The sequence below is a fragment of the Perca fluviatilis genome, chromosome 5 (assembly GCF_010015445.1).
Source record: "Perca fluviatilis chromosome 5, GENO_Pfluv_1.0, whole genome shotgun sequence".
Lineage (NCBI taxonomy): Eukaryota > Metazoa > Chordata > Actinopteri > Perciformes > Percidae > Perca > Perca fluviatilis.
This window is the reverse complement of record NC_053116.1, coordinates 35,672,682-35,699,810: the sequence shown is the minus strand read 5'-3', so window position 1 is coordinate 35,699,810 and position 27,129 is coordinate 35,672,682. Positions and strand designations below refer to the sequence as shown.

The window sequence follows — 27,129 nt, the reverse complement described above, 5'->3', positions numbered from 1 at the left end:
AGATAATGGTAATATTTTAAAAAGGCATACCTTGAGATACTTTTCACAGAGAACTTGATGAATAGCAACACAGGTTTCAGGAATAATAGCACGGATTGTTGAAGAAAGGCTCTGGAAGGTTTCACCAGTAAAACAACACAGGTTAAGCAATAATTCTTATTCTAATTCTTAATCTAAAATGTATTACAAATTAATAGAGAAGACACAGCGTTGGTAGCACCTCACCTGTTGCCAAGAATCTTAATGTCACCATGGGCGTTCGCCAGGAGAAATGCTGTCTCTAAAATTTGTGTTTTTTCTGGCAATTAGTGGAGTAACCATAGTGACTCAAAAGCTTGAGGAACAAAACAGGCAAAATTCGCAAAAAGCTGGAGTATCTTCTGGCGAAGTTCTTGACACAAGTTAGGATAGACAGCCTGTTTTGCATGTTGCAATATCCAAGGTTTACACCACAGTCTCCTCCTGGCTCGTCTTGATTGCCGTCTCTCCTGTAGGCTACACGGCTAGCAGCTTTACAGGCCAGGTAGACCAGAACTACTTTGGCCACATTCAACAAGGTCTCCACAGTGGAAAAAGGATTTTATGACACAAAATAGTCTTCACTGGTCTCACAGTATTTCATAACATATGAGGTCTTTGTTTCTGGGTGCAGTCTGTAATTCTGCAGTGCAGTAGACTCTTCTAAATGACATTGTCAAATTTTTTCAGTTCTTACACAGCATTAACAGGACTTGCAGTAATAAGCCTACTGCTTTTAAATCTGGGCTTAGTCATACATTTTAACTAATAATTAGGAAATAATAACAGAAGTCTACCTGAATCACAGGGTGCACAGGGAAAACACTCAATTAAAAGGAGTTCCCTTTTCAAAACCCAGACAGGAAGTACTTCTCAGCTCTGTACAATCGTTGTCAACTCGACTTCCTGTTGAAAAGAAAACCAATAATTCAATGTCATGCAATAAAATATTTCTATTAAATGAAAATGCATAATCTTGAGGGTAGAGTACATGTTGTTAGGCAAAGTGACATGCACTGCTGTCTACATTATTATTATTATTATTATTATTATTATTAACAATAATAATTCCTGCTTGTTTGCTTACTGTTGGAATAAAACTTCAGCACATTTTACTTGTGAACATAAACAGCACCAACCATGGCAGTAAAACTGACTCCACTGGTCTGCACTCAAGTGGTTTATTCTGGTTAGTATCGTTGCCATCTGGCAGAATAACAAAATACTCCACATAGAAATATGTCTTTAACATTTAATCAGATCTTACCAGCAGGACACTTAGGACAGCATTGATCCCCCATTAGATATTCTGTTCGACATGTGAGGGTATGTCCTCTGAAGACACTCAGCACAAGTATCTGTGAAGAGTAATAAGTTTGTCTCAGTGAAGCCTGGTTGAAATTTGAAAGTAATGCAAATGAAATACATGGACAAGAATGTGATTGCACTTTTTGTGTAGACGTAGTTATATGTACAAAAACAGACATTTAAAGCTGCAAGCAGCGATGGACCGGCCATGCGTACCTCCCCACACAGGGGTGTTGGCGCGGCTGTGCATTTGCACAACCGTCAACACTGCGTACACAAATTAGACGTCATTTCCTGTGTGCAGTGTGTGGCATTGGCAATTATGTATTGCAAATGTTGTGTCACTTCTATTTTCCACAAATGTCTCCGTCAAATGGTTCGCGGCGCATTTGGCAAATGTCTCGATTGGAACAATTCACACCAATTCAACCAATCTCAGTGAATTCAGTGTGACTCCGCAATTTTGTCCAATCCCGCAACTTTACAGAAAGTTGACCAATAACCAGAGTTTCCCACGACTTCAACCAATCACAGCAGTCCCCCGTACCAGACTTTTTGTGTCAGTATGTGACGCTAAGAACACGTATCTCTCCGAATTCATTTCCTTGTTTCTGGTATGAAGAATGAAAATAAGTTGAATGTGACTCAAACATCTCACATTTACCAACAAACCTGTACACATTTTAACATCAATGTACGCTGTAACGATTTTTCATTCCAAAGTCGCTAAAAGCGGCTGCTGTTACAATCCGGTTGGCTCTCTGCAGCGGGCGACTGACACACACAAAGTTATTCACACACATGCATGTGGATGCAGGAGAAACCAGAGATGAGACATAACACATGATGACCTAAATTGAGGAGCGCTTTGCTGGTTATTTAAAGTGCAGTAACAGGTTAAAGGCCAATAAGTAGAAAAAAGCTGCCGCTAAAACATACATTTTGGCCGCAACAATCTACTAGTCTACGTCAAAGGTAAAGGAGGAGACTTCAAATTTGAATATTTGTAAGGCGCTATTGAGCAATTTTGTCACACACAAACAAGAAACCCATTCTCTATATTTGTATCTGTGTCCCAGCCGGCAGCGGCAGATGGCTGCCCACCAACAGCCTGGGTCTGTCTGAGGTTTCTGCCCAAAGGAAGTTTTTCCTACGCCACTGTCACACCAAATGCTTGCTCTTGGGGAATTGTTGGGTCTTTGTAAATGATAGAGTGTGGTCTAGACCTACTCTATCTGCAAAATGTCTTGAGAAGAGTGAATCATTGTTAAGAATTGATACTATAAATACAATTTAGCTGAAATTGAATTAAATGGCTTGATCATATTTACTGATACCGACAAATAGAACAGAATGTGTCTTATTTTATCAGTAATTATGATCAAACAAAGGGTCAAACAAATGCTATGATAGAAAAACTGTAAAACATCATTAGATAATCTATGTATATATGTAAATATTTAAATATCTAACCCTATAACCTATACAACAGAATGGAAATAGCCATAAACTGTACTGCAATTTATATGGAAGGAGAATATAAACATATACCATATGGTCCAGGAGTAACTGCAGCCTCTTCCTCCCTGTCATCTTCATCTGCCTCCTCCTGATCACTCTCTGCCTCTGTCCCTCTCTCTGAATCTGCAGCCTCCTCTTCATCACTCACAGTCAATCCTTCCTTTTCGTCTTCTCTTTCACATTTCTGCATCACCTTCTGTGGTCTTCTCCTGCTCTGACCCATCTGGTCTCTCCAGTTTACTGCCTTCTCCTTCTTCATTTCCCTCATTCTCTTCATCTTGTGCACTACTCTGAATTTTCTTGGCTTGCAATATCTCCACTTTCAGGCTCCAGCTAATCTCTCCAGCTACTCTGGCCTGCAAAAGTCAAGATGTGAAAAGCTCTGGTTATCCTTATATTACATTACACTGTAGGGCCCTGTAGCTAATAAGTAGCCTAAAGGTCTTTTTCCGTCGCCGCCAGGTGACCTGTCATGCGCCAATGTGACGTCAAAATGACGTAGATCTCCCTGGCGTGCCAGGATTTTGAGTGTGTGACCAGAGGTCGTGCACCACTCTATTTTATTCAACGACGCGACAAAGCTGAAACAGGAAGCGAACGGGCGCCGAGGGCAAGTCTCTCAGAGTGACTGCAAGTCTCTCTTGTAAACTTACCGGGTTAAGATGAGCTCTTTTATGGTGAATGAAAGCGCTTGATCCGGCAAGTAGGTCATCGAATTAAAATCGAAACATTGACGCGTAATGCAGTGCTGCGCTGTTTAGCGTTCTTTTTCTTCTTCTTATAGTCCGTAGAAATAGCAAAGTCGGCAGCCTTTCCTCATTAGCCGCCACCTCTGTTCAGGAGAAGACTGCAACTAGGACCAACACGCGGAGTATAAACAGTTACGGGCGTCCGTGATGACGTCACATTTGCGCACGCCAGGGTCGGCTGTTGCGAGTATACCGGACGCCTCACAAACATAACATCAAGGCTTGAGCCCCCCTAAAAAGGGTCTAAAATTCTAATTCTAAAATTGCAAGGCCCTACAGTGGTGGGTCAGCTGACCCCCTGTAGATGGCGCAACATCAGTCTGAAAAGACTAGAACTGGACTAGTTGGACCCATGTAGCTTTTTTGTCCATCGGTCCAACTGGAGCCAGTAGCTGTAACAGTGTTAAAACTGTGATATTAAAGTTTTTTTATTGTTTCTTTTTTTGTTCTCTTTTGTACATGTTCTGTACTTGCAAGATCTGTAGAGAGATGTAAATGGTCCTTTCTGTAAAAAAAGAAATAAAGGTTTAAAAATAAATGTGTTTCACACCTTTTTTCTTCTTACTTTAAAAAATAAATAAAAAATAATATTCTCCTGCATCAATACATATTTGTGTGTAGACAAGTTATGTAAGCCTTTCAGCTATTTGGTACTTTCACTTTCTTTAAAAAACATTGCCTACTTATCTTTTAAGGAGTATTTTTTATAAACAGTAATGGAAACATTCACTGCCCAACTCTACAATTCAAACTTTTATTTCCTTTTACAGTTTGCTTAAAAAAAGAAAGCATAAAAAAACAGAAACACAATGATTTTCTCAATATAAAAATATATACAATACTTGTGTATTTTAAGAATAAAAAAACAGGAGAAACTGAGTATTTGTATTTACTGATAGCAGTATTTCAGTTTCTCCTGTTTTATTTACCTTAATATAATGTTCAAACTGCAAATATTACATCCTTGGTAACCCATAACCTATCCAAAGTATTCATAAAAATGCATTCAGCATTAGTTTTTTTTTTACGATTGCTAAAAAGAATGTCAATACTAAAGCCACTTTTTAAAAAACTCTTCATACAGTCGGCAGCATTACCAAAAATGTGTCGGGACAGACAATGAATCGCTCCTCCAAAACTCTGCAGAAAAATCTAATTAATGACTTCATTTTATTGTAAATATTCTACACTGTAAAACTTTTCACTGTAAATTGACAGTAATTTACTGGCTGCAGCTTCACCAGTAAACTACTGTTTATTTGCACCAAGCATACTGTTTTTACATTTTAAGGTATTTGACTGTAAATATACAGTTTCTTACTGTATTATTTGAACTTACAGTAATATAATGGCTGCAGTGTCATTCCCAAGGGGGTAAGGGAACATCCGAAAAGTGTACCTCCTATGGGGAGATTCTTAGGCTAACAAGCCTAAGAATTAGAGAATTTGGTCATTGTAAACATTTTAGGTGAAAGCAGTGGTCTACACAGACTTCTGTTTCACTGACTGAATGAAGTTTAAACTTTCCTCTGCAGTGTCCGATGAACTGTAACTGGCTTCATTTATCACAGCCACGCCCTGAGGAGAGAAATCAATTGAGTTTAAGCAGAAACATATTATACATAGGGTTGGGTACAGTTTGGATTTTTACGATTCCGATGCCGAACCGGTACTTTTAAACGATTCTGATTCCTAAACGATTCCTAAACCGATTCTTGAAAAACTGAAAAATGACAAAAGAAAGGCTTTTTATGGAGTTTTTTTAAATTGAAAATTATTTAAATTTAACAATATATTAACGTTTTAAAGTACTTAAATATATAATAAGTAGAAACCTGTCACCTAACACACAACTACAATAATTTAACAAATAACAGTTACACTATTAACAAGTAACAACAAAATAAATGTTGTTGAGTTGGTATGCCAACCAGCTTCAAACTTTAGCAGTTCTTTTGCAGAAAAATGACCATATTTGCCTTCTCTGGCAAGATACTACACCTCTCCTGACTTATGGCATGTAGGCCTACTGCACAGGAGAAAACTCTCTCAGACGGTGTCCAAGAGGTCTGTACACACACAGGTAGGAGTTTGAAAAGGGCAGACAATTTGGGAGGCTGTCTTGCCCTCCCCACCACCAGGCTACAGGGTCTTGTCTTGAACGATAGACTAGCAGAGTAAGTGTAATATGTTTACTAGCGATCACGTGCAGTCAGTGAATGGTTAATATGCTTTTACGTCCGTTTTGGTGAGCCCAGAGGGAAAATATGCCATTTTAAAAGTAGCCTACATCTACGGTAGCTAGCTAACGGTAGACTACAGAGAAAGTGTGATATTTTTACGTCCGTTTCAGAGCGTGTACAAAAAGCCGTCTATCAGCAGTGATTGTAGAGTGCATGTCGGGGGAATAGCGCGGACACGCGCTTCACACCGCGAGCGGGCACGTGCGCCACTCCGGGAAAAGGGAGAAAGAAAAAGAGTCTTCCCCTGTCCGGAGCGACAGAGGGAAAATATTTCAGTCGGAAAAGGAACCGAAATTCGCGTTCTAATCCGGTCCGAATACTACCGTTTGCGTAGGAACCGGTACCATAGTGGAACGGGTTTCGCTCTTTGACGCAAGTGACCCCCAAAAAATATAATTGTGGGGGTTGGACAAGTCGAGGAATAGGGTGTTTCATAATATTATTATTAGTGTTTTGTTGTTATTATATAATGTCAGATTTACACAAAAAAATTTTAAACATTGGCACTGACAATTCACAAATAAAGTAAAATTTTTTTGAGCATAAACCACATTCCTGCATCTGTGATTGTAATATTTATACTTGACATTTATGTTTTTATAAAGGTAAACATAATAAAACAAATATAAAACATAATGGATGGCAGTTAGGCTCAGGACTGTATTCACTATACTCCTTATACTTTCTAATTAACTGAGTCAGCACACATGTAGCCTTTAGGCATCATTTACTCTTCCCTTTGCATCTTTTGTTAGATAACTCCTTAAATGCATATACAATTATTCACGTAGTAACATTAATCTTTTAAAATTAATAAAACCCTGACTGTAATATAACATTTTTAGAGCAGATTCTGCTCATGTTCAAAACGTTTCACATCAAATATCTCTTTATCGAGTTTTGAGAAACTTTGAGAAAAAAGTTAATAGTCAATATATTCGAAAATAATTACCTGCACCATAGTCTGTGTGCATTACGTGATTGCTCTTGATACGGTAGATCTCAGACTGTGACAGACTCAGACCCGTTTGGGTCTCTGGCTTGAATGAGCGAATTTTAGGAATTCTGTATGCTTAGCTTTTTCATTGGTTGCTGCATAAATCTTACCCAGATAAAATAGTGCTATTTTCTGATTGGCTATTGTGTGTAGCCCCTCTTTTTGTTTGGCTGATAAGTGGCAGGCTCGACTTAGACATTAAAATGTAAGCTACAGTGGCTTGGTCACGGTCTATGGGCTTGGTAGCGTTGCATTTCCCCTGACTCGTTTCCTCGTTCTATTTCTCCATAAACAACATGAAGTCAAGGAGAGGATTAACTTTTCCTGCTACACATTTCCCACCGTGGTCAGAAAGAACAGAGGAGACACTTTGTTTCTCTCACTAGGACTCTAGAGTCGCTACTTGCTCCAAGATAATCGCCGTCACTCTCTCACTTCTCCCTCTACCACACACTCCCACACACACACACACACGTGGCTCGACGCACACACCAGCGCACAAGCATAAACTCAGGGCCACTTATGTAGACTACTGCAAGAGCTCTGCGTGGAGCCTCCACAACTGTAAAACGGCCAGACGCGTTTGATTCCTGCCGGTTCCGTAGTGAGAGCGGCGCAGCCAGAGAAATTTTGGGCGCTGCGGCATATTGAATTTATTATAAATAATTTTTACGCGTGAGAAATACAATGTGTGGCGGAGTGCGTGACAAAGACCGAAATGAGTGTACGTCACGCTCAATGCGTGACACTTGAGAGCCCTGGGTACCCAACCCTAAATATACATTTGTAAAGATATGAACATTTCAATGAAGAATTCACTACTATCTTACCTGCAGCTGTTCTTCTTCTTCATGTGGATGTTTATTATTTTTGAAGTACTGATAAAAGAGTGATATTATTTAATTACTACTACTACTAAAATCATTTCTACGTTCTACTGTACATACAGTAACATGGAGTGAGTAATAACATTAAAGAACATACCTGTTGGGGATTGTCTGCATTCCTTTTTCTTCCTGTAATAAAACATTACCAATGAAAAACACTTTAATCAGCAACTTAATGATTTGAAAGACAATTATATCATGTATTAAAACATAAATGTTTTAATTGTCTAAATACCAATCATACCTGTGGTTTTACATCCTCCCTTCTTTCTGAGAATCAACACGACAAGCAGAGATATTACTGCCACCACAAGCACCCCCAAAACTATGCTGATCCCAGCTCCTGAACTTTGTTCTTCTCCACATTCAGCATCTGTTGGAAGCAGTTCCTGGTTTTATCAGCTGAAGATCCAATGATTGACATCTGGAATGATAGAGGGACATTTTGACAGGACCATGTGTAGGGAACCATGCTGCTGTTGGAAGAGTTCAGGTGTGTCCATGTCTGATCTGAAGCTTCACTTACTGTGTGTGTGGCTGACACGATGTCAATAATGTCCCATCAGAAAATGTTCCATCGCTGCAGTTAGAGCACTCAGTGTCCCTTAATGCTGTTCCTACAAATACAAATTCATATCATTATACAGTATGACATCATTACATTTCATCAGACTTTCAGTGGATTTAAAAACTTTTTTTCATTGTTGAGGTTTCTGAAGCAGACAGTAAAATACATCCAAACATTTCTTTATATTTCAGGAAAAATGACTTACGGCATTCTTTGAGGTATTATGAGATGTTCTACTACAGCGCAAAATGGGATGTGAATTCACTGTAAAGGAGAAATCATACCAGATTTCTAAACAAACTACTGTTAATACACTACTGTTATATATACTGCTGCCGTTCAGGAAGTTACCACACATATAAAATGCAGAGTCTGAATATATGGAATAGTCTGAATCTAATATTCATTCCATATATTCAAACTTCATATATAACGTATATAATATATGTCCATCTCCCTGCCCTTGGTCTGTGCACTTGGTTTTTGATTGCAACATTGTCGCAGTAGGCCAAATTTAGGGTTGTAGTTGTTACAATCTGGGCCCGTTGGTACATTGTCCCTGGGCCCTCAGATATTTAAGAGAAACACACCACAAAAGGTTTTGCTCCTATAAGATAGGATGTTCTTGTATGTTTAAATAACAGTTTAGTTGTTCATTTGTAGCTTCCGAGTGAAAGTTTGAATTTTGGTGTTCTCATTTAAAACTTTATACCTATTACAGTATATCAAAGTTAGCACAAGAAAACTAACCTTTTAGGCTGATATATTGTCCTGGTTGACAGCTGCTGTGTTTCTGTGCTTCCACACAGCCGTCCTCTATAAAGAACAGACAGTAGAATCCCTCCAGTGGTTCACAAACTGTATCTGAGGTAGTCGTACATGGCGTCTTCAGCTTAAACCAAAATCTGTCAACAACAGATATAGAGGGTACATACATATTAAACTTTTATGTTGTCTAATCTACTAGAGAGCTACATGCTAAAAAGTGGCAATGATAAAAACTGAGGAAAATACAGAGTACACCAAAATCTAAGCTGTTATTAACAGCTAATATCTTAACTGCTGAAAAGAACTTGTCACAATGTAGAATGTCTTCACTTATGTGGAGAAAGGGTTTTATGACACAAAATAGTCTTAAGTGATCTTGCAGTATTCTATAACACATGAGGTCTTTGTTTCTGGGTGCAGTCTGTAATTCTGCAGTACAGTAAACTCTTCACAATGACTCTCTGCATCTTCAGAATAACACAGTTAAACCAGGCTCTAGTTTTCTCAGTTCTTACACAGCATTAACAGTGGGACCAGCAGTGATAAGCCTTTACATTTCATAGATTTACTAATGATTAGAAAATATTAACAGAATTCTACCTACATAGCCGCGTAAACAGGACAAACAACTCATCAAATGTGTAGGATGAGTCATAAATGTTCCCTCCGTGCAAGGCAGACAGGAGTCTGTCTGGACTCTGTGCAGTCTTTTTCAACTCGACTACCTGTTGAAAAGAAACCAACAATTTAATTTCATGCAATATAATGTTTCTATTAAACTAAAATGTATAATCTTGAGGTTAAAGTACATGTTGGTATGCAAAGTGACGTACTACTGTCTACTACAGTGTCATTTACTTGGTATTTTTAAAGAAAAAAAAAAAAAAATCTATATATTTTGACTTGTTCTTTTACTGTTGGAATAAAACTTCAGTCAGATGCTGGTCCTTCACTGATACATTACATGCTGCTTGACCATGGGAGTAAGACTGACTCCACTGGTCTGCACCTAGTGGAAGAAATAGTCCTTTAACATTCAATCAGATCTTACCAGCAGGACACATTTGACAGCATTGATTCCCAATCTCATACTCTGTTGGACATGTGAGGGTATGTCCTCTGAAGACACTCAGCACAAGTATCTGTGATGTAAGAAAGTTTGGAACATTCTGCAAATTAAATACAGGATAGAAACTGTTGAAATGAACTCTGATAGAAACCTGACTGCACTTTGTGTAGCTGTAGTTAGATGTACAAAAACATAAATTGTTTTAATTAAAACTATATCCACTACAGCTGAAATGAGTAAGATTCTTTGCCTTTCATTTCTTCTATAAACATTTCCATCATTTAACCCAAAAAAGGAACTTTCCACCTACTTTTTTGTTTAAATTTTAAATACAGCTCTATATTTCCTTTACCACAGCTACATTGACAAAGATAATCATGAAGTGAAAAGGGTTACAAAGAAAGAAATGTTGCAGAGGAGCAATATGACCAATTAATTATAAAAACAGCTTGTTGTAATAACATTATTTTACCAGCAATGGTGCAACTGTCAAAGGTTTTCTCACGCGCCATTGTATGAGGTAGGATCACAGTTTCCACGGGCTGAAGACATCTCTCTCAGATTTGGGAGGAAGAGAGACGCAAAATCCAAAACAGGAACACCATCTGGAAACAAAAAGATACCATCCATGCAGAGATCAGATGAGAAACCTGTTAACACAGATATATTTGTGTTGCAGAGACCTGCTCTAATGCAGCTTGAGCTGTTGATTTTCTGGACTTTGATACCTGGACTTTGATACCTTGAGTGTTACTAAATGCATTTTACACCTCACTGCTGTACAAAGATCAAACAAAAGGGAAAATAAACTGAAACAGGCCCACGACGGAAATCAACTGAGGTCGGCCATAACTGTGAGGGGGGGGATGTCACAGAGGAGCCAAGGTGTGAGGAAATAGGAGGCTTTCAGAAGAGCTTGAAATGAAGAGCCAAAAGGTAGGGTCTGCTTTTTTTTTGTCTTTGTTTCATGTTTCAGACTTTTCTATCAACTATGAAGGTAATAACTCAGAACAGCATGAATCACATAGAAGTACATTAGCTTCAAACTTGTAGGCAAACTACAAAGAGATACATGTTAGAGCATTTTATATTTATCTTTTAACCATCATCTTCTTAGCCAAGGTGCAGTCAAAATGCTTTCCTTTAAATAACTGTACCACGCCCAAAGAGGTCCAATGATCCAATATCTCACCAAAGAAATAAAAAGTAACATGGTAACAAGTAACATTTCATACATTTAATAATGTGTATGTCAAATAATACACTTAGCCCTTAACACTCAGGGAGGACACTTCAAACCAAACTGTAAAAAGAATCAAATGGTGTAATCAGGAAGTAGGCTACTGTGTTTTTACTTAACATTCATTTTTTCCACATTTAAAACCTCATAAGTGTACCTGTCTGAAATGCTTGAAAACACATTGATAAAGAGTTCGCCCTCAGAAATATTTAGAGAATACTCAAGGAAAATTAGATCAACCAATCAATGACATGCTGTTATCTGAGTCTAAAACACTGATGACCAAGAGCATAACAGACTGACTCCACTGGTCTGCACTCAAGTGGTTGATTAGAGTCAGTAAAACAAAATACTCCACATAGAAATATTCCTTAAACATTCAATCAGATCTTACCAGCAGGAAGTAGGACAGCATTGATCCCCATCTGATACTCTGATGGATGACATGTGTATGTCCTCTGAAGACACTCATCATAAGTATCTGTGGAGAGAAATAAGTTTGTCTCAGTGAAGCCTGGTTGAAATTTGAACCTACTGTAAATCAAATGCATGGATAGAAGCTGTTGAAATTAAATCTGATAGAAGTCTCACTGCACTTTGTGTGGCCATGGTCAGATGAAAACGAAAAAATAGAAATGGAAAGGAACTTTCATGTTACACTATCTTCAGCCACCAGAGGTCAGGAGTGCACCGTTTTATAAATGGTATAATGCAATATAAACCATATCTAGATGGAACACTGGCAAATGGAGAGGTTGAGACTGTCCTGGTCCCAGTCTGTGTCTCTTCAGTCTCATACCCTGTTCCATACAGACTTTCTCCCTCCATCCACCAGATGTGCTCAGACTTTCCCTCCATCACCTGACTGCCCCCCCACCCCACACACCTGTTCCCACTTCAATAATCAGCTGTACCTGGTCTTCCCTGCCCACCTCCTCACCTGCATCTCATTTCCTCATCAGCCACTCACCACATGTACCGATCCACTCAATAAGTTCTGTCTGTTCATCATAATTAGTTGCAGTGCTGTGTTCTGTCTACCAGTTACCCGTCTACCATTTGAACTGTCCGTAAGCCATTCTCAATAAATCTCTGAATTGATCCTAAGGCCTCCAGCTGTCTGCATTTGTGATCAACCCCCATTCTCCTGCATTACCATCTTTATATTAAAAAGGGCTCAACACAGGTCAACTGGTTATAACACACGTACAATGAATACATTACATTTCTTTGCAGCTTCACTGTGGGTTATTATTGCATATTAACATCCAATGTCCACAATACTCTGCTGCGGTGCATTCTAGTTGTGTTCTGGCTCTATCCAACATGTCCATGATAGGTTCAGTGCCCACAGGAAACATTTCACAAGTGGAGTTTGTTCTTCAGCCTGATTTACACACGTTATACATCTCTAAAATCGGCTTTGTGCGAAACCTGCATTTCTTTTTAGTAGTTTGGACATAAGAGCTATCTAAGATATGGGCCTGTAATTCACTGGAAGGGTGAGGTCTATAGCCAGTTAAAAGGGGAGAGATTGATCATGGATATATAATGGAAGCAAATGGATTCAAAACATTTAAAAACCACTATGAAGGATCCAGATGGTTTGTTTGATTGTTTATTGGGATTGCACACATTCATAAAAACAAAATTAATACAACATAAATCACAACATATGTTTATTACATAGAAAGAGAAAGTGTATGCTGGGTTATGGGTTTCTGACTTCACCAGGTCATTAGAACATAATAAAAATAAAAATACAAAATGGACATGAAATTAACTCAATGTGGCAAAAGTAAAATAACAAACATAATTAGAGAGTAACAGGTTTAAACTCAATTTGGTGAAAATTAAAAATGATGACAATAAAGGAATGAAATAACAAGTTATGATTACAGTCAAAGGCAGGAGATTTAGAGAATAAAAGCCGAAGAAGAGTTCAAAAAGCTGGTAAAGCGAGTTGCATGTCCGGTGTAGGTATTAAACACCTCTGTATTTTATAGAACACACTTATGATCAGACATAATGAATAATAAGACAGTGTGAAAAAACTAAGTCCAGAGTATCCCGCACACTGAAACCTAGATTTTAAGCTGGAAAGACCTAATGAAATATGTAAATGTGTGCGTGGTATATAAAGTCACTTACAACCTAGTTCCATCGCCACTTGTTGCCGACATAAACAGAAGAAAAGATATTGATCGTGTCACAAGGGGAGAGAGAGGGAAGGTTGGGTTATTCCGTTGCAGAAAAGTTCTTTTAGTCAGTCAGCTTGGTCCATCAGAGGGTCAAGAGAGTGGAACTCAATCCCACACCATATTAGACAATTAAACATATTGGTCTTTTACTAAGCAGATAAAACAATGGATGGTCAATACATATACATGTCAGGACTAAAACTATTTGTGCCAAGTTCTGCTCTGCTTGTGTTGTCCTTCTTTCTTGTTTATTTGTATTTTAAAAAGCCCTTTTAACATCGAGGCCGGGGGACTACAGAAGATAAATAGCCTTTAAGCCAATTCTGGCATTTTTAACCCATGTACGTATAATCATGCCTTTTATTAATTTGCATTATCCCCTTCTTATGAGTGAATTAAATGTGTTGGTCCAGAAACATGTTGTATAAAGTTAAAAAGCTCAGTAATATCAAGAAATTCCTCCCTCTGTATGTGGGGCAGTATCCTGGTCGTGTCCCTCCTATATTATTGTTCCTCCACTAGAAAGGTGAGTTTTTTCTGATTGAGTCCACCTAGTTTCACTGAGTCCTGTTAGGGACAGGTTGGACTGATTCATTTCCGCTGCTATCTGAGATGCTTTTACCGCTCGGTACATCGTTCTAACGTTCCATGAGCCTATCTTTGGATTTTTGGTTGTAAGAGGGGGTCAGCTGAGCAACCTCCTTCCAGCTTGAGTTGTCCAGCTTCATATTTGTCTGGGGGAGACACCTTCTAACTCCAAACGCTTGCGAATGTTATCCATGAATGTTTCTGTAATCATGTTTATCCACTAGGCGGGTGATTGGCCCACCTAGCTTCACCGGAGCCCCGTTTACCAGTGTGTTTCCGGGTGGGTCCAGGCAGGCCTTCATGGCTACCGTAATGGCCCAGGTGGCCTCTCTCCATACTTCACCCTGCCTGGCAATCCCATACTTACAGCTGTTACCGCCTCTCACGACGTGGACGTGGGGTTGGACTTTGAGAGGCAATCCGATTTCACGCTATTTCTAAAAATCACTGCCAGACCACCATCAGGGCCTGACAGCCTCGGTGTCCTGATGAAGTTAAAGTCTGCAGGACAAAGTTCAATGATGGACCAATACCTCGGTTTCAGTAAAGATCCGAAAATCCAAATTTTTCCTAAAAAATCCATCTTTGAGAAGAAATGTCTTGTTGGTAAGGGAGCGGCGTTGAGCAGAGCCGTCCTGACAGAAGCTTGGTCAGGAGGGGCTTCAGTAGAGGCAAGAGGCCCGCGGGCAGGGGGGCCAGGTGTTAGCTCTCTGATGATACCTGCCTTCAGACACATGATGTCTGGGTGATCTGTGGCTTGGTGAAGACAGGGATGGGAACATGTGGTTCTCTTAAGGTGTTCCACAACAAGGAGAGCTCACTGTACAAGCAGCAAAATGTCCAGGTGAGAGAGATGGAGCAGAAGTTCTGAGTGAAGAGCCTGGCCGTTACATACTTAGTCCGGGACTTGCTCCAAGCTGTTATTCCAGACTGACTAGTCTCTGTCCAGTAACATCTCTGGAAGATAGTGATGCAGGCTGCAGACCAGCAGGTGTTCACTTTGGAGCACAGTGCCCAAAATTCACCAACTAATAATGTGCCAGAATCGGACTGGATTTCATTGAACCTGGAACTTTCCTCTGATGTGTCCTATGAACTGTCTCTGTGTTCATTTATCACAGCCACTTCCTGAGGAGAGAAATAAATTGAGTTTAAAGAGAAACATATTATACATTTGTAAAGACATGAACAATTAAATGAAGAATTCACTACTGTCTTACCTATAGCTGTTCTTCTCCATTCAGCCTTCAATTCTTTGTGAATTAATGATAAACCAGAGACATCATTTAATGACTACTACTAAAATTATTCCTACTGTACATACAGTAACATGTGCTGAGTAATAACAGTAAAGAATACATACCTGTTGGGGAGTTTCTGCATATCCTCTTTTCCTCCTGTAATAAAACATTACCATTGAAAAACACCTTAATCAGCAACTTAATGATTTGACAGACATTATCATGTGTTAAAAACAAATGTTTTGATTGTCTAAATACCAATCATACCTGTGTTTTTACATCCTCCCTTCTTTCTGAGAATTAACACGACAGGCAGAGATTGCACGCCACCACTAAAAGTATCACAAGCACCAACAACGAACCGATCCCAGCTCCTGAACTTTGTTCTTTACATTGAGCATCCGTCGAAGCAGTTCCTGGTTTTATCAGCAGAAGATCCAATGATTGACATCTGGAATGATAGAGGGACATTTTGACAGGACCATGTGTAGGGAACCATGCTGCTGTTGGAAGAGTTCAGGTGTGTCCATGTCTGATCTGAAGCTTCACTTACTGTGTGTGTGGCTGACACGATGTCAATAATGTCCCATCAGAAAATGTTCCATCGCTGCAGTCAGAGCACTCAGTGTCCCTTGATGCTGTTCCTACAAATACAAATTATATAGATATATACAAATTACTGTCTGATTTCTCTTCAGTGGATTTAAAAAACATACAGTTTAAAATACATTCACAGACAATTCTTTGTTTCAAGTCCCAAAATATAATCTTTCACAAGCTTTTATATTTCAGTAAAAACAACTCATTCCCATGAAGGCCTGATTCACAGCTGCATAAATACTATTCTATGTTTGGGCCTGCTTCATCACTGAACATGAAACAAAAGGTCCCACCACACATCTCATGACCTTCATCAGCTGATGGAGTTTGCTAAGTTGTCATGAGGCGGGTCAGATGTTGACAAAGGAATCTAAGTACTGGAGGAAGCTCAATATCATACTGTCTGTCTGAATATACCTGCATTTATTGCAGCCGGGGAATGACTGTAACAGCACTGTAGCAGCACTTCCTTTCGACAGAGAGGCAAAGTCCCTCCCGTTCTGGTGGAAAGCAAAATTGTCTTTTGATTACAAATCTTTGTAATTTTAAGCAAATTAGAGGATCTCTCGTCAGATACGGCAGCTCCGATGTTCTTGCACTCGATATTTTCACATCTAAACTACTGCATCAGCAGCTGGTCTATGTCGGGTTCTACTATCCTAAAACCAGTTGAGCTTTTGTGCACAAAAGGCACTCAAAACTCTAGATAAAAAACTTTTCTTTTACCATCATTGCAAAATCTTAGAGAAATATAACTTGCTAACTTTTGACAATTTTTGTAAATTTTCCTCAATATGCTTAGTTTATAAAATACTGCATGGCTTGGCACCACCGCCATTGCAAGAATTTATTAAATACAGACAGACTCGGATTACTAGAGCTGTTGTAAACAGGGACTGTGAGCTTCCTTTTAGAAAAACTTCTTTTAGCCATAATGCACTATCTATTAAAGGTAGTGCATTGTGGAACACACTACCCCCAACTATAAGGGAATGTCCCACTTTGGCCACCTTTAAGAGCCAGGTAAAGGAGTGGCTCATAGCTAACCAAACGCGTGCAATCACCTCTGACTGCATGTTGTACCGATAGCCCAGGGAGTGTGCTGGTGAATTCGCGTCTTCGTCTTAACACTTACTAATGAATTGTCTTGTTTGCTTTTTATTTTTGTATTGTCTTTTTTTTTTTTTCCTTGTTTCATATAACAGATGTTATTACTGTATATATTTTGTCTTAAAACTAACCAATGTATGGCACACCCTTACTTATGTTGTACAATAATCGTATTAGTTTAGTGAAACATATGTATGTTGAGCCTCTGTTTTAACATTTATTAATAATTTTTTTTTTTTTGGTTTTGTTTTTTCATCCTGTTTTATCCTGTTTTATATAGCAGATGTTAATAGTGTTTATCTTATGTCCTGTTATTGTAATTTATATCTGCCAAATGGGACTACAGATGGAAATTAGCCTTTGGGCTATAATCTGGCACTTTTACGTGTACTGCTGTACATGTTCATTAAATGTGCATTGTCCTTAAATAAATAAATAAATAAAAAAAATTGACAAACCAGAAAGGGAGGGACTTTGCCTCTACTAGTAATAGTTGTGACATCACAATACGGAAGTCCTGACTGCTGGTTTAAAGGATCAGTTTCTGAATACGGGCTGTGTGCATTTCTCTGTGGATTGAGTGGTTTTTTTATGCTTTACTCATATTTATACACCACCTCGAACCTGCTTAATAATTAAAAAAGACATGGTATCTCACTTGTTTTACAATATGGGACCTTTAAGTTCATAAGGTCATTTTCACTGAAGTTTGGTGTTCTCATTTAAATCTTAAATTATACCTATACTCCTAAATTCAGCACGAGGAACTAACCTTTTGGCTGATATATTGTCCTGGTTGACAGCTGCTGTGTTTCTGTGCTTCCCCACAGACGTTTTCTGAAGGAACCGACAGTAGAATCCCTCCCCGTGGTTCACAAACTGTATCTGAGGTAGTCGTACATGCTGTCTTTATCTTTAAACCAGAACCTGTCAACACACAAAGAGGTTACATATGAAGATACTAAACTTGTATATGAAGATACTTAACTTTTATTTTGTCTAATCTACTAGAGAGCTACATGCTCAAAAATCAATCTTTAGTTTAATATGTTTCTACTAATAATTAGGAAACATAAACAGAAGTCTACCTGAATCACAGCGTGCACAGGGAAAACATTCTGTAAGCCCTGTAGGACGATTCATAAATGTTCCTTCATCGCAATCCAGACAGGAAGTACTTCTGAACTCTGTGCAATGTTTTCTAACTCGACTTCCTGTTGAAAAGAAAACCAACAATTTCATGCAATATAATGTTTCTAATAAAAGGGATACTTTGCCAATGTAAATGCAGCTCTGTGTCATGGCAGTATGGGGGCAGGTGTTTGGCTTCCCTTCGTGGCGCTAGTGCACATTCAATCAGATCTTACCAATAGGACACCTAGGACAGCATAGATCCCCGATCCGATACTCTGTGGATTACATGTGAGGGTATGTCCTCTGAAGACACTCAGCACAAGTATCTGTGGAGAGAAGCCTGGTTAGAACATACAACACATACTGCAAATGAAATTCTGATAGAAGCTGTTGAAATGAACTCTGATAGAAATCTGTCTCAATTTCCGACTGCACGTGAAGGCAGCACGAAAAGCAGCGGAGAAAAAAGAAAATAGATGAAGCAAGAGTTGAAGGGACTTTCCTTTGTTGTTGCAGGACACAGTCGCCTATTGTTACACAAACTCATGGCCAGTCGTGCGCTTGCGACTTACAAAGATAGATAACAGCTACAAGTGTATGCACGACAGGATTTACCCTATTATACTTTATCGACAGGAATTGATAGGTCAAACTGCAAACAGCCAGCCACAAATAGTCTATAAACAAAGCATCAGGCTGTCTTTGAGATTTCACATGAACAACGGTTAAAGTTACTCAGGCTACCGAAGAATACCATAATTCCTCCGTTCAATTAGACCTTATAGCGACGCACCCCAAGCTTCCATCCTTAACAAACAGCCATGTATATCGGCTCTTCCAGTCTCTCCACTGCTGGCTGTTCCAATTTAACGGGAGAGAGAGGCAAGAGGGATAAGGATCATCTTCAGCCAGAGAGGACATTATTTCTTCAGCTTCTCCTTGCATTGTCACCCCGGGGAGGTGTGCTAACTAACAGGGCTTGCAGCAGGTGAATCAGTCGTGCTATTAACGTCATCGCTACACTATTTCTTAGTAAAACCAAAATTAATTAAACTGCCTTGTTTTCTTTTTGCCATGGCTATATAATGCTAACTGCAGAATGGATTTTGAGGACTTTGCGCCCGATTAATGGCCTCCAACGTTTATATTTTTTCTACGAATCTTTAAGTTAACATGTACTAAACATGAGTTAAATTTGCACCGCAGCACCACCACGCCTTGATGCTCATAACAAGAATAGCTTGTATAGTATAGTATATAGCATGTATAGTATAGTATATAGTATAGTATAGTATATAGTATGTATACTATAGTATAGTTATCTTTATTGAAGTGAATTAGGTTCAAATCGCCGACATGCATGAATGATATTTTTGCAGTTTTACACATAATAATCCACGATGATCACATTACAAAAAACTGAAATTGCACGTCAAAATGACACATTGTCTTATTTATGATACCAAAATAAAAAATCACTCAATTTGTTGAGAATATTTTGACTTTCTGTTCATTGCCTGGTATTTGTCTTTGTCAGTAAAAAAAAAAAAAGATAATAAAAATGGCAAAATTAAAAAAAAAAAAAAAAAAAAAAAAAAAAATGGTGATGGGCTACATCCCTTTTTTTTTTAAAATTGCTTTATTCAATGAGCTGCTGCCATCAGGCAGAAGATATAGAGTGCTGTCCTTACAAACCAACCGGGCTCGCAAATCATTTATTCCTACCAGCATTACACTACTAAGTAAATTACGGAAAATAACTTGATCCTTTCTGGGTAATAATACTGCACGTTGGTATAATATTAAAACGCCACTGACAATGTTGCACCTTATGTTGATAGCCCATTGGGGCTAATGATACTGCACTTTGCTATATTTTATTTATGATGTGGAGATATTCGGGATTGTGTATTGTGGTTGTGCGGGGGAAGGGAGGGGTTGGTGGTCTTGTTGTTGTCCGTTGTCTATGGTCTGTTGTCTGTCTATTTGATGAGCTGTATGGTGCAAGATGAATTCCGAAAAGGATCAATAAATGTCTATCTATGTCTATCTGGTAATGCCCCTCCCTACTTAAAGAGCTACTTACACCACAAACCTCTCTTTTAGCAAACTTCCTGCGGAAATCTCTATTTGTGTTATTGTTTGTCTTTATCTTTGCTTTGCTTTTACCCTGTTTTTCTCCTGTAGCACTTTGGGATTGTACATATTGGGATTGTCTTGTATTGTCTTGTTTTACTTCCTGCCTTGTGTTTCACCAGTTTCCCAGTCCTTGTGTCACCTGTCTCGTCGTTACCTCGTTACCCTGTGTATTTAGTCTTTTGTGTTCCCCTTGTCTTGTGTCAGATCATTGTATTGTATTTCTGTTTGGGGTGTCTGTTTGTTAGTCTACCCGTTTAGTCTTGGTGTTTTGGTTCCTGTTATTCCCGTTTCTGACTTTCACGTATTTTGGATTTTCTTTGCCTGCTGTTTTGCTGGACACCTTTTGTTTGTAAGGATTTTTATTTTTAAATATTCAAGCCCTACTCAAGCTGCAGCTTCTCCGTTAGCTGCACTAATTCGGTCGGGTTTTTTCTATCGAAAGTACTCGCAGCTATAGCGATTAAGATTAACGTAAAAATTGTCGGAATTCTCCTTTAATACATCCATGGGTGTGACAAAGGTACAGGTTTTGAGATGCTTACGTAAGCTTCCAGCTTTGTTGAGATTCGCCGTTTTTTTAGTGGCAGTTTCAAAATATGAGATTTTCATAGTAAAGGGGTGTCAATGGGATTTTGAGCTTCTATGTATGTCCTATTTACCCACCGAACTGTCGTTATTCAACTATGACAAGGGAAAATCAATTTTGCATTCAATCACCCCTTTAAAACTTTTTGTAGCCGATAGAGACAGTGATGTTTCGTTTTTCTAGTAATGTTAACGGGACTCTCACGCCGAAATACGGACAGACAAGTCTGATCTCTGGTTACATGATCGTCCACCGCAGGGTGATGTCTGGTTGCTTTTCTCCAAAAGTTGAATCAGACTTAAAGCTAGTGCGTGGTTTCTGCGGCCTAATGAGGAATTCTAAGTAATGACAACAAAACTGTTGACGCGTCCACATGATACAATCCTTCTGTGACCGGTTCAGTTTATTTTTGTATTTTTTCCTTTACTTGTGTTGTGTGTGTGTGTGTGTGTGTGTGTAAGAGAGAGAGAGAGAGACAGAGAGTCAGAGAGAATTATAAAGAACAAAAGGGTGTAGGAGCCACATATTGTATGTTGTTTATGGTCTCATTTATATTATTTATTGATTATTATATTGTGCACTTATATTGGAGGTGGTGGGCGTTTTCATCACGGTTTGAGCGGAAGTGATAACATATTTGTTTGCTTCACCTGTTCACCTGTTGGTTTTTGGGGCTTTGACAGAGAGGGGGTCAGTCTGGGGAGCCGAACACTTTCTGTTGACCACCGCACTAACGCAATTATTTCTACTACAAGGCACTTTGTTGGAGTGCTTACAGCCGCAACAAAGGGGTTATAAAGAAAGAAAGAAAGAAAAAGAAAGAAAGAAAGAAAGAAAGAAAATGTTGGAGAGGAGCAATATGATGAATGAATTATAATAAAAGCTTGTTGTAATAAGATTATTTTACCAGCAATGGTGCAACTGTCAAATGTTTTCTTAACATCATTGTATACGGCAGGATCTCAGTTTCTATGGGCTGAAGACATCTCTCTCAGATTTGGGAGGAAGAGAGACGTCAAATCCAAAACAGGAACACCATCTGGAAACAAAAAGAAGACAACCATGTAGAGATTACACTACACACAGCAGAGACCTGCTCTAATGCAGCTGGAGCTGTTGGTGGACTTTGGTCACTGCAAATTAAACCAGAGGTTTAAACTGTTTGGTTTGTGACCTCTTCCAAAAAGAAGTGGCTTGTTGTTGTTGGTTAGTCCAATGCCTCAGATTTCTATGAGTTGTTTTCAGTCCACTAAGGAGACATTTCCTCTAAACCTCTCACATGGTTTCTTTTAAAGTTGCAATATGTAATATATTTCCTGTATCAAATCCAAAAATGACTACAATATGATCAGATATTAAGGAAACATGCAAAATTTAAATACTATGTTTTTTGACAACAATGCTAAAGCCAGTATTTTCTCCTTTGAAATGTCTGTCTGTGTTTTATCCTGTGTGTTGGTATCAAATGCCTATTTTGACAGCCGGGCCAGGTTGCCAGATATATCTGTAAAAATTTAAACCCAGGGTGCTAGCTGTAGTACAGCCATGGAAGCAGCAAACAAACCAACGGTATCAACAGAGATAGATTCTACCTGACCTAAAAAAACCTTGGCATGATTTGCACGACCAGAGACGTTACAAAACCAGGGTGAATATTGGAGACTAGAACTCTGTGTGAGCATATGGGATTTTATGACTGTCAATATAGCCAGCATCTAACATTAGCTACAATGCTGTGAGGTGGAGTAATGTCTGGCTATGTGAGACGAGCATCTAGCAACATTGTTGTGGAAGCTGTGTTCTCAACCTGGCAACCTCCATGAACTTCGAGTCTGGGGAGGAAGGGCTGGGGGAGACGACTCTCTCCAGTATTTAATACAGTAATCCAGAGAGAGTTGTGTGGAGCTGATAGTCTTAATTAGCTCTGTAACTCATTTGGCAATGGCTTGAATGTAACGGACGTTCATTAATATCAAAAAGTTACGCACTAAAGCTTTAAGTGCATGTAAATGTAGTTACTGAAAAATGTATAGCCCACCCAGGTCTGATGGGACCAAGCCTTAAGGAGTGTGAGTTTACCTGTCATAGGTGCAGGAGGTGGACAATCGCACAGTGGTGTCAGAATCTTCCGGAATGAGCCAAGTGAGGTTCTTCTCCGTAATCAGACGCACATTCTTCTTGTTCTTCTTAGCAAGGTAGCCGCAGTCGGCGTTGAAGTCCCCGAGAAGCATCACATTCTGCTCATATACACACACACACACACACGTACACAACAACACTGATGGTAAGGCTACACACTTCAAAGCTTTAAACAGTCATTTTACAATTATCCGGCTTTTAACTGATCATAGTATTATTATTATTATTGGAAAAGTATTATTTCTGTAATATGTTTTAATATTTTTTTCCATTTTTTCTTTAAAATAGGCTATATAGGAGATTGCCCCCCAGTAACACTAGGGGGAGCGCTTGACCAGCAGTGGTACTTGCACACTGGTTATTTAATATTTAATAATATAATATATATATATATATATATATATATATATATATGTGTGTGTGTGTGTAGTTTGTACATTTTATTCTACACTTGTATATACATAAGGTTTTTTTTCAGCTGTTCTGGCATTTTTTATCTTTGCTATCTTATTTTATTGTATCTGATTTATTATTTCTAGTATAGTTCTTGTTTTTTCTGTATGTGTGTGAGTGAGTATGTGTGTATGTCCTTGTACCTCGCTGCTTGTAACAGAGTCATTTCCTAATTTGGGATTCATAAAATCCATCTACAGTATCAATCTATCTACTTGTGCCACAGTTTGAGAACCTGTGGGCTACAGCACAGCTACAATGGTTATCAAAAGTAAATGTTTTCTCATTGGATTCTGATCTCAAAACGCTCCAAAAGGCTTAATATGTCTATTAAAATAAATCAATTTATTCTGGGGATGCCATGTCCATGGAACGCCTTAATTAATTGAGTTATCTGGCACGTGGTTAATTCCCTCTGTGGGCTCAACTCCCCCCCCGTAACAAGTTGACCACAATTAATCCCACTGACCTAGGATCCAGCACTGCGGTGATCCAGCCATATAGACTGATATTAAACAATACTTTGCCTTCATTACAGTATGGCGGGTTTCTCTTTAGATGTGCGCGCTCCCGCACGAGGACAACGTCACCAGCCTTATTTGTGTAACCTACCATACGGACTACATTTCGACCTAATGTTTATTAATTCAAGATTTCTGCAGTTGAAGCGGATTCATTCTGCTGGTTTTAGTTCCAGGTGTATCTTTCCATTTAATATAAAGAGACTAGAGCCGCTCCTAAAGGACTTCTACTTTTACTTTTACTTTTGGTAGTCTGGCCGATAAATCAGAACATATCTAGCATTAACCATAACAACAACTAGTATCAGAAGTGATCTAACGCGTTATAATCTTTATAGAAAATATCGTGACTCACCTGTGTTTCATTAGTGGTTCAATATGTTCTCGTTTATTGTTTGTTCGTTGTTGTTTTTCAAATACGTCCTCCTTAAGCTTCACTTGCCTCAATCTTATTCTTTCCTCACCCTCTCGTTTAACCTGTCTAACCCGTCTCTAAAGGAGCACACTGCTCCAACAACATTCTCTGGCAGTTGTTGGTGTTTGTCACTGCTTGAGGTGTTGCTGTTGAGTCAATGATTTCTGTTCATTAAACATACCAATATTCAATTGCATATAGTGTGTTTTCACATCATTTCACATTTGCTATTGTAATTACACATTTTGCTGTGATTTAAAGCAGTAGGCTACTGCCTACTTAGACCCAGCCTATATGAGATAATGGTAATATTTTAAAAAGGCATACCTTGAGATACTTTTCACAGAGAACTTGATGAATAGCAACACAGGTTTCAGGAATAATAGCACGGATTGTTGAATAAAGGCTCTGGAAGGTTTCACCTGTAAAACAACACAGGTTAAGCAATAATCTAAAATGTATTACAAATTAATAGAGAAGACAGTGATGATTGTAGCACCTCACCTGTTGCCAAGAATCTTAATGTCACCATGAGGCGTCCGCCACATTCAACAAGGTCTCCACAGTGGAAAGAGGATTTTATGACACAAAATAGTCTTCACTGGTCTCACAGTATTTCATAACATATGAGGTCTTTGTTTCTGCGTGCAGTCTGTAATTCTGCAGTGCAGTAAACTCTTCTAAATGACACTGTCAAATCTTTTTTTCAGTTCTTACACAGCATTAACAGGACTTGCAGTAATAAGCCTACTGCTTTTAAATCTGGGCTTAGTCATACAGTTTAACTAATAATTAGGAAATAATAACAGAAGTCTACCTGAATCACAGGGTGCACAGGGAAAACACTCAATTAAAAGGAGTTCCCTTTTCACAACCCAGACAGGAAGTACTTCTCAGCTCTGTACAATGGATGTCAACTCGACTTCCTGTTATAAAGAAAACCAATAACTCAATTTCATGCAATAAAATATTTCTATTAAATGAAAATGCATAATCTTGAGGGTAGAGTACATGTTGTTAGGCAAAGTGACATACACTGCTGTCTACATTATTAATATTATTTTATTATTATTATTATTAATAATAATAATAACAATAATTCCTGCTTGTTGCTTACTGTTGGGATAAAACTTCAGCACATTTGACTTGTGAACATAAACAGCACCAACCATGGGAGTAAAACTGACTCCACTGGTCTGCACTCAAGTGGTTTATTCTGGTCAGTATTGTTGCCATCTGTATAACAAAATACTCCACATAGAAATATGTCTTTAACATCCAATCAGATCTTACCAGCAGGACACTTAGGACAGCATTGATCCCCCATTAGATATTCTGTTGGACGACATGTGAGTGTATGTCCTCTGAAGACACTCAGCACAAGTATCTGTGAAGAGTAATAAGTTTGTCTCAGTGAAGCCTGGTTGAAATTTGAAAGTAATGCAAATGAAATACATGGATAAAAATGTGACGTAGTTATATGTACAAAAACAGACATTTAAAGCTGCAAGCAGCAATGGACCGGCCATCACACCTCCCCACAGGTCGGTGTTAGCGCGGCTGTGCACAACCGTCAACACTGCGTACACAAATTAGACGTCATTTCCTGTGTGCAGTGTGTGACATTGGCAATTATGTATTGCAAATGTTGTGCCACTTCTATTTTCCACAAATGTCTACGTCAAATGGTTCAGGCGTTATGAAATTTGCGATGTCTCGATTGCAACAATTCACACCAATTCAACCAATCTCAGTGAATTCAGTGTGACTCGCAATTTTGTCCAATCACCGCAACTTTACAGAAAGTTGACCAATAACCAGAGTTTCCCACGACTTCAACCAATCACAGCAGTCCCCCGTGCCAGACTTTTGTGTCAGTATGTGACGCTAAGAACACATGTACGTCTCCGAATTCATTTCCTTGTTTCTGGTATGAAGAATGAAAATAAGTCGAGTGTGACTCAAACATCTCACATTTACCAACAAACCTGTACACATTTTAACATCAAAGTACGCTGTAACGATTTTTCATTCCAAAGTCGCTAAGAGCGACTGCTGTTACAATCCGGTCGGCTCTCTGCAGCGGGCGACTGACACACACAAAGTTATTCACACACATGCATGTGGATGCAGGAGAAACAAGAGATGAGACATAAAACATGATGACCTAAATTGAGGAGCGCTTTCTTGTTATTTAAAGTGCAGTAACAGGTTAAAGGCCAATAAGTAGAAAAAAAGCTGCCGCTAAAACATAAATTTTGGCCGCAACAATCTACTAGTCTACCTAAAAGGTAAAGGAGGAGACTTCAAATTTAAATATTTGTAAGGGGCGCTATTGAGCAATTTTGTCACACACAAACAAGAAACCCATGAAATATGAGACTTATCACCAGTCCTGATGCGTGTGCAACGTATATTGAGTTTTCGTGCACCTTAAAGGGTAATTTCAAGTTTTTTCAAACCTGAACCCCATTTTCCTATGTTTTTGTGTGTAAGTGACTGATAGGAACAACAACCTTTGGAACTGGTCCAGTATTAAGCGTGAACGCTGTAACCGGCAGCCACAGACCAGGCTGCAATGTAACCCTATGGGGCAAATGTGCATCATCAATTTTGTCCACTAAAAGTGCTGTT

The 27,129-nt window shown here is 38.8% G+C and overlaps 1 protein-coding gene and 1 pseudogene across 1 annotated transcript; both read right to left on the bottom strand.

Annotated features, from left to right (window-relative positions):
• Positions 1-4,747: 4,747 nt before the first annotated feature.
• On the bottom strand, positions 4,748-14,493 carry LOC120559038 (annotated as a pseudogene).
• Positions 11,832-25,042, bottom strand: LOC120559177 (deoxyribonuclease-1-like 1). Its single transcript, XM_039800714.1, has 5 exons — positions 25,000-25,042; positions 24,823-24,917; positions 23,047-23,204; positions 21,875-22,006; positions 11,832-11,849 (listed from the first exon to the last, which is right to left on the bottom strand). The coding sequence occupies exons 1-4, from the start codon at positions 25,025-25,027 to the stop codon at positions 21,937-21,939; spliced, it is 351 nt and encodes a 116-aa protein (XP_039656648.1). The 5' UTR covers positions 25,028-25,042; the 3' UTR covers positions 11,832-11,849; positions 21,875-21,936.
• Positions 25,043-27,129: the final 2,087 nt, after the last annotated feature.

Excerpts from the sequence above, each read along its gene's own strand:
- LOC120559177 (XM_039800714.1), bottom strand. The coding sequence starts at position 25,027 with ATGGTGACATTAAGATTCTTGGCAACAG. Across the intron at positions 24,918-24,999 it reads ATTAAGATTCTTGGCAACAG|GTGAAACCTTCCAGAGCCTT; the intron begins GTGAGGTGCTAC and ends GTTGTTTTACAG. Across the intron at positions 22,007-23,046 it reads ACCTCCTGCACCTATGACAG|ATGGTGTTCCTGTTTTGGAT; the intron begins GTAAACTCACAC and ends TTTTGTTTCCAG.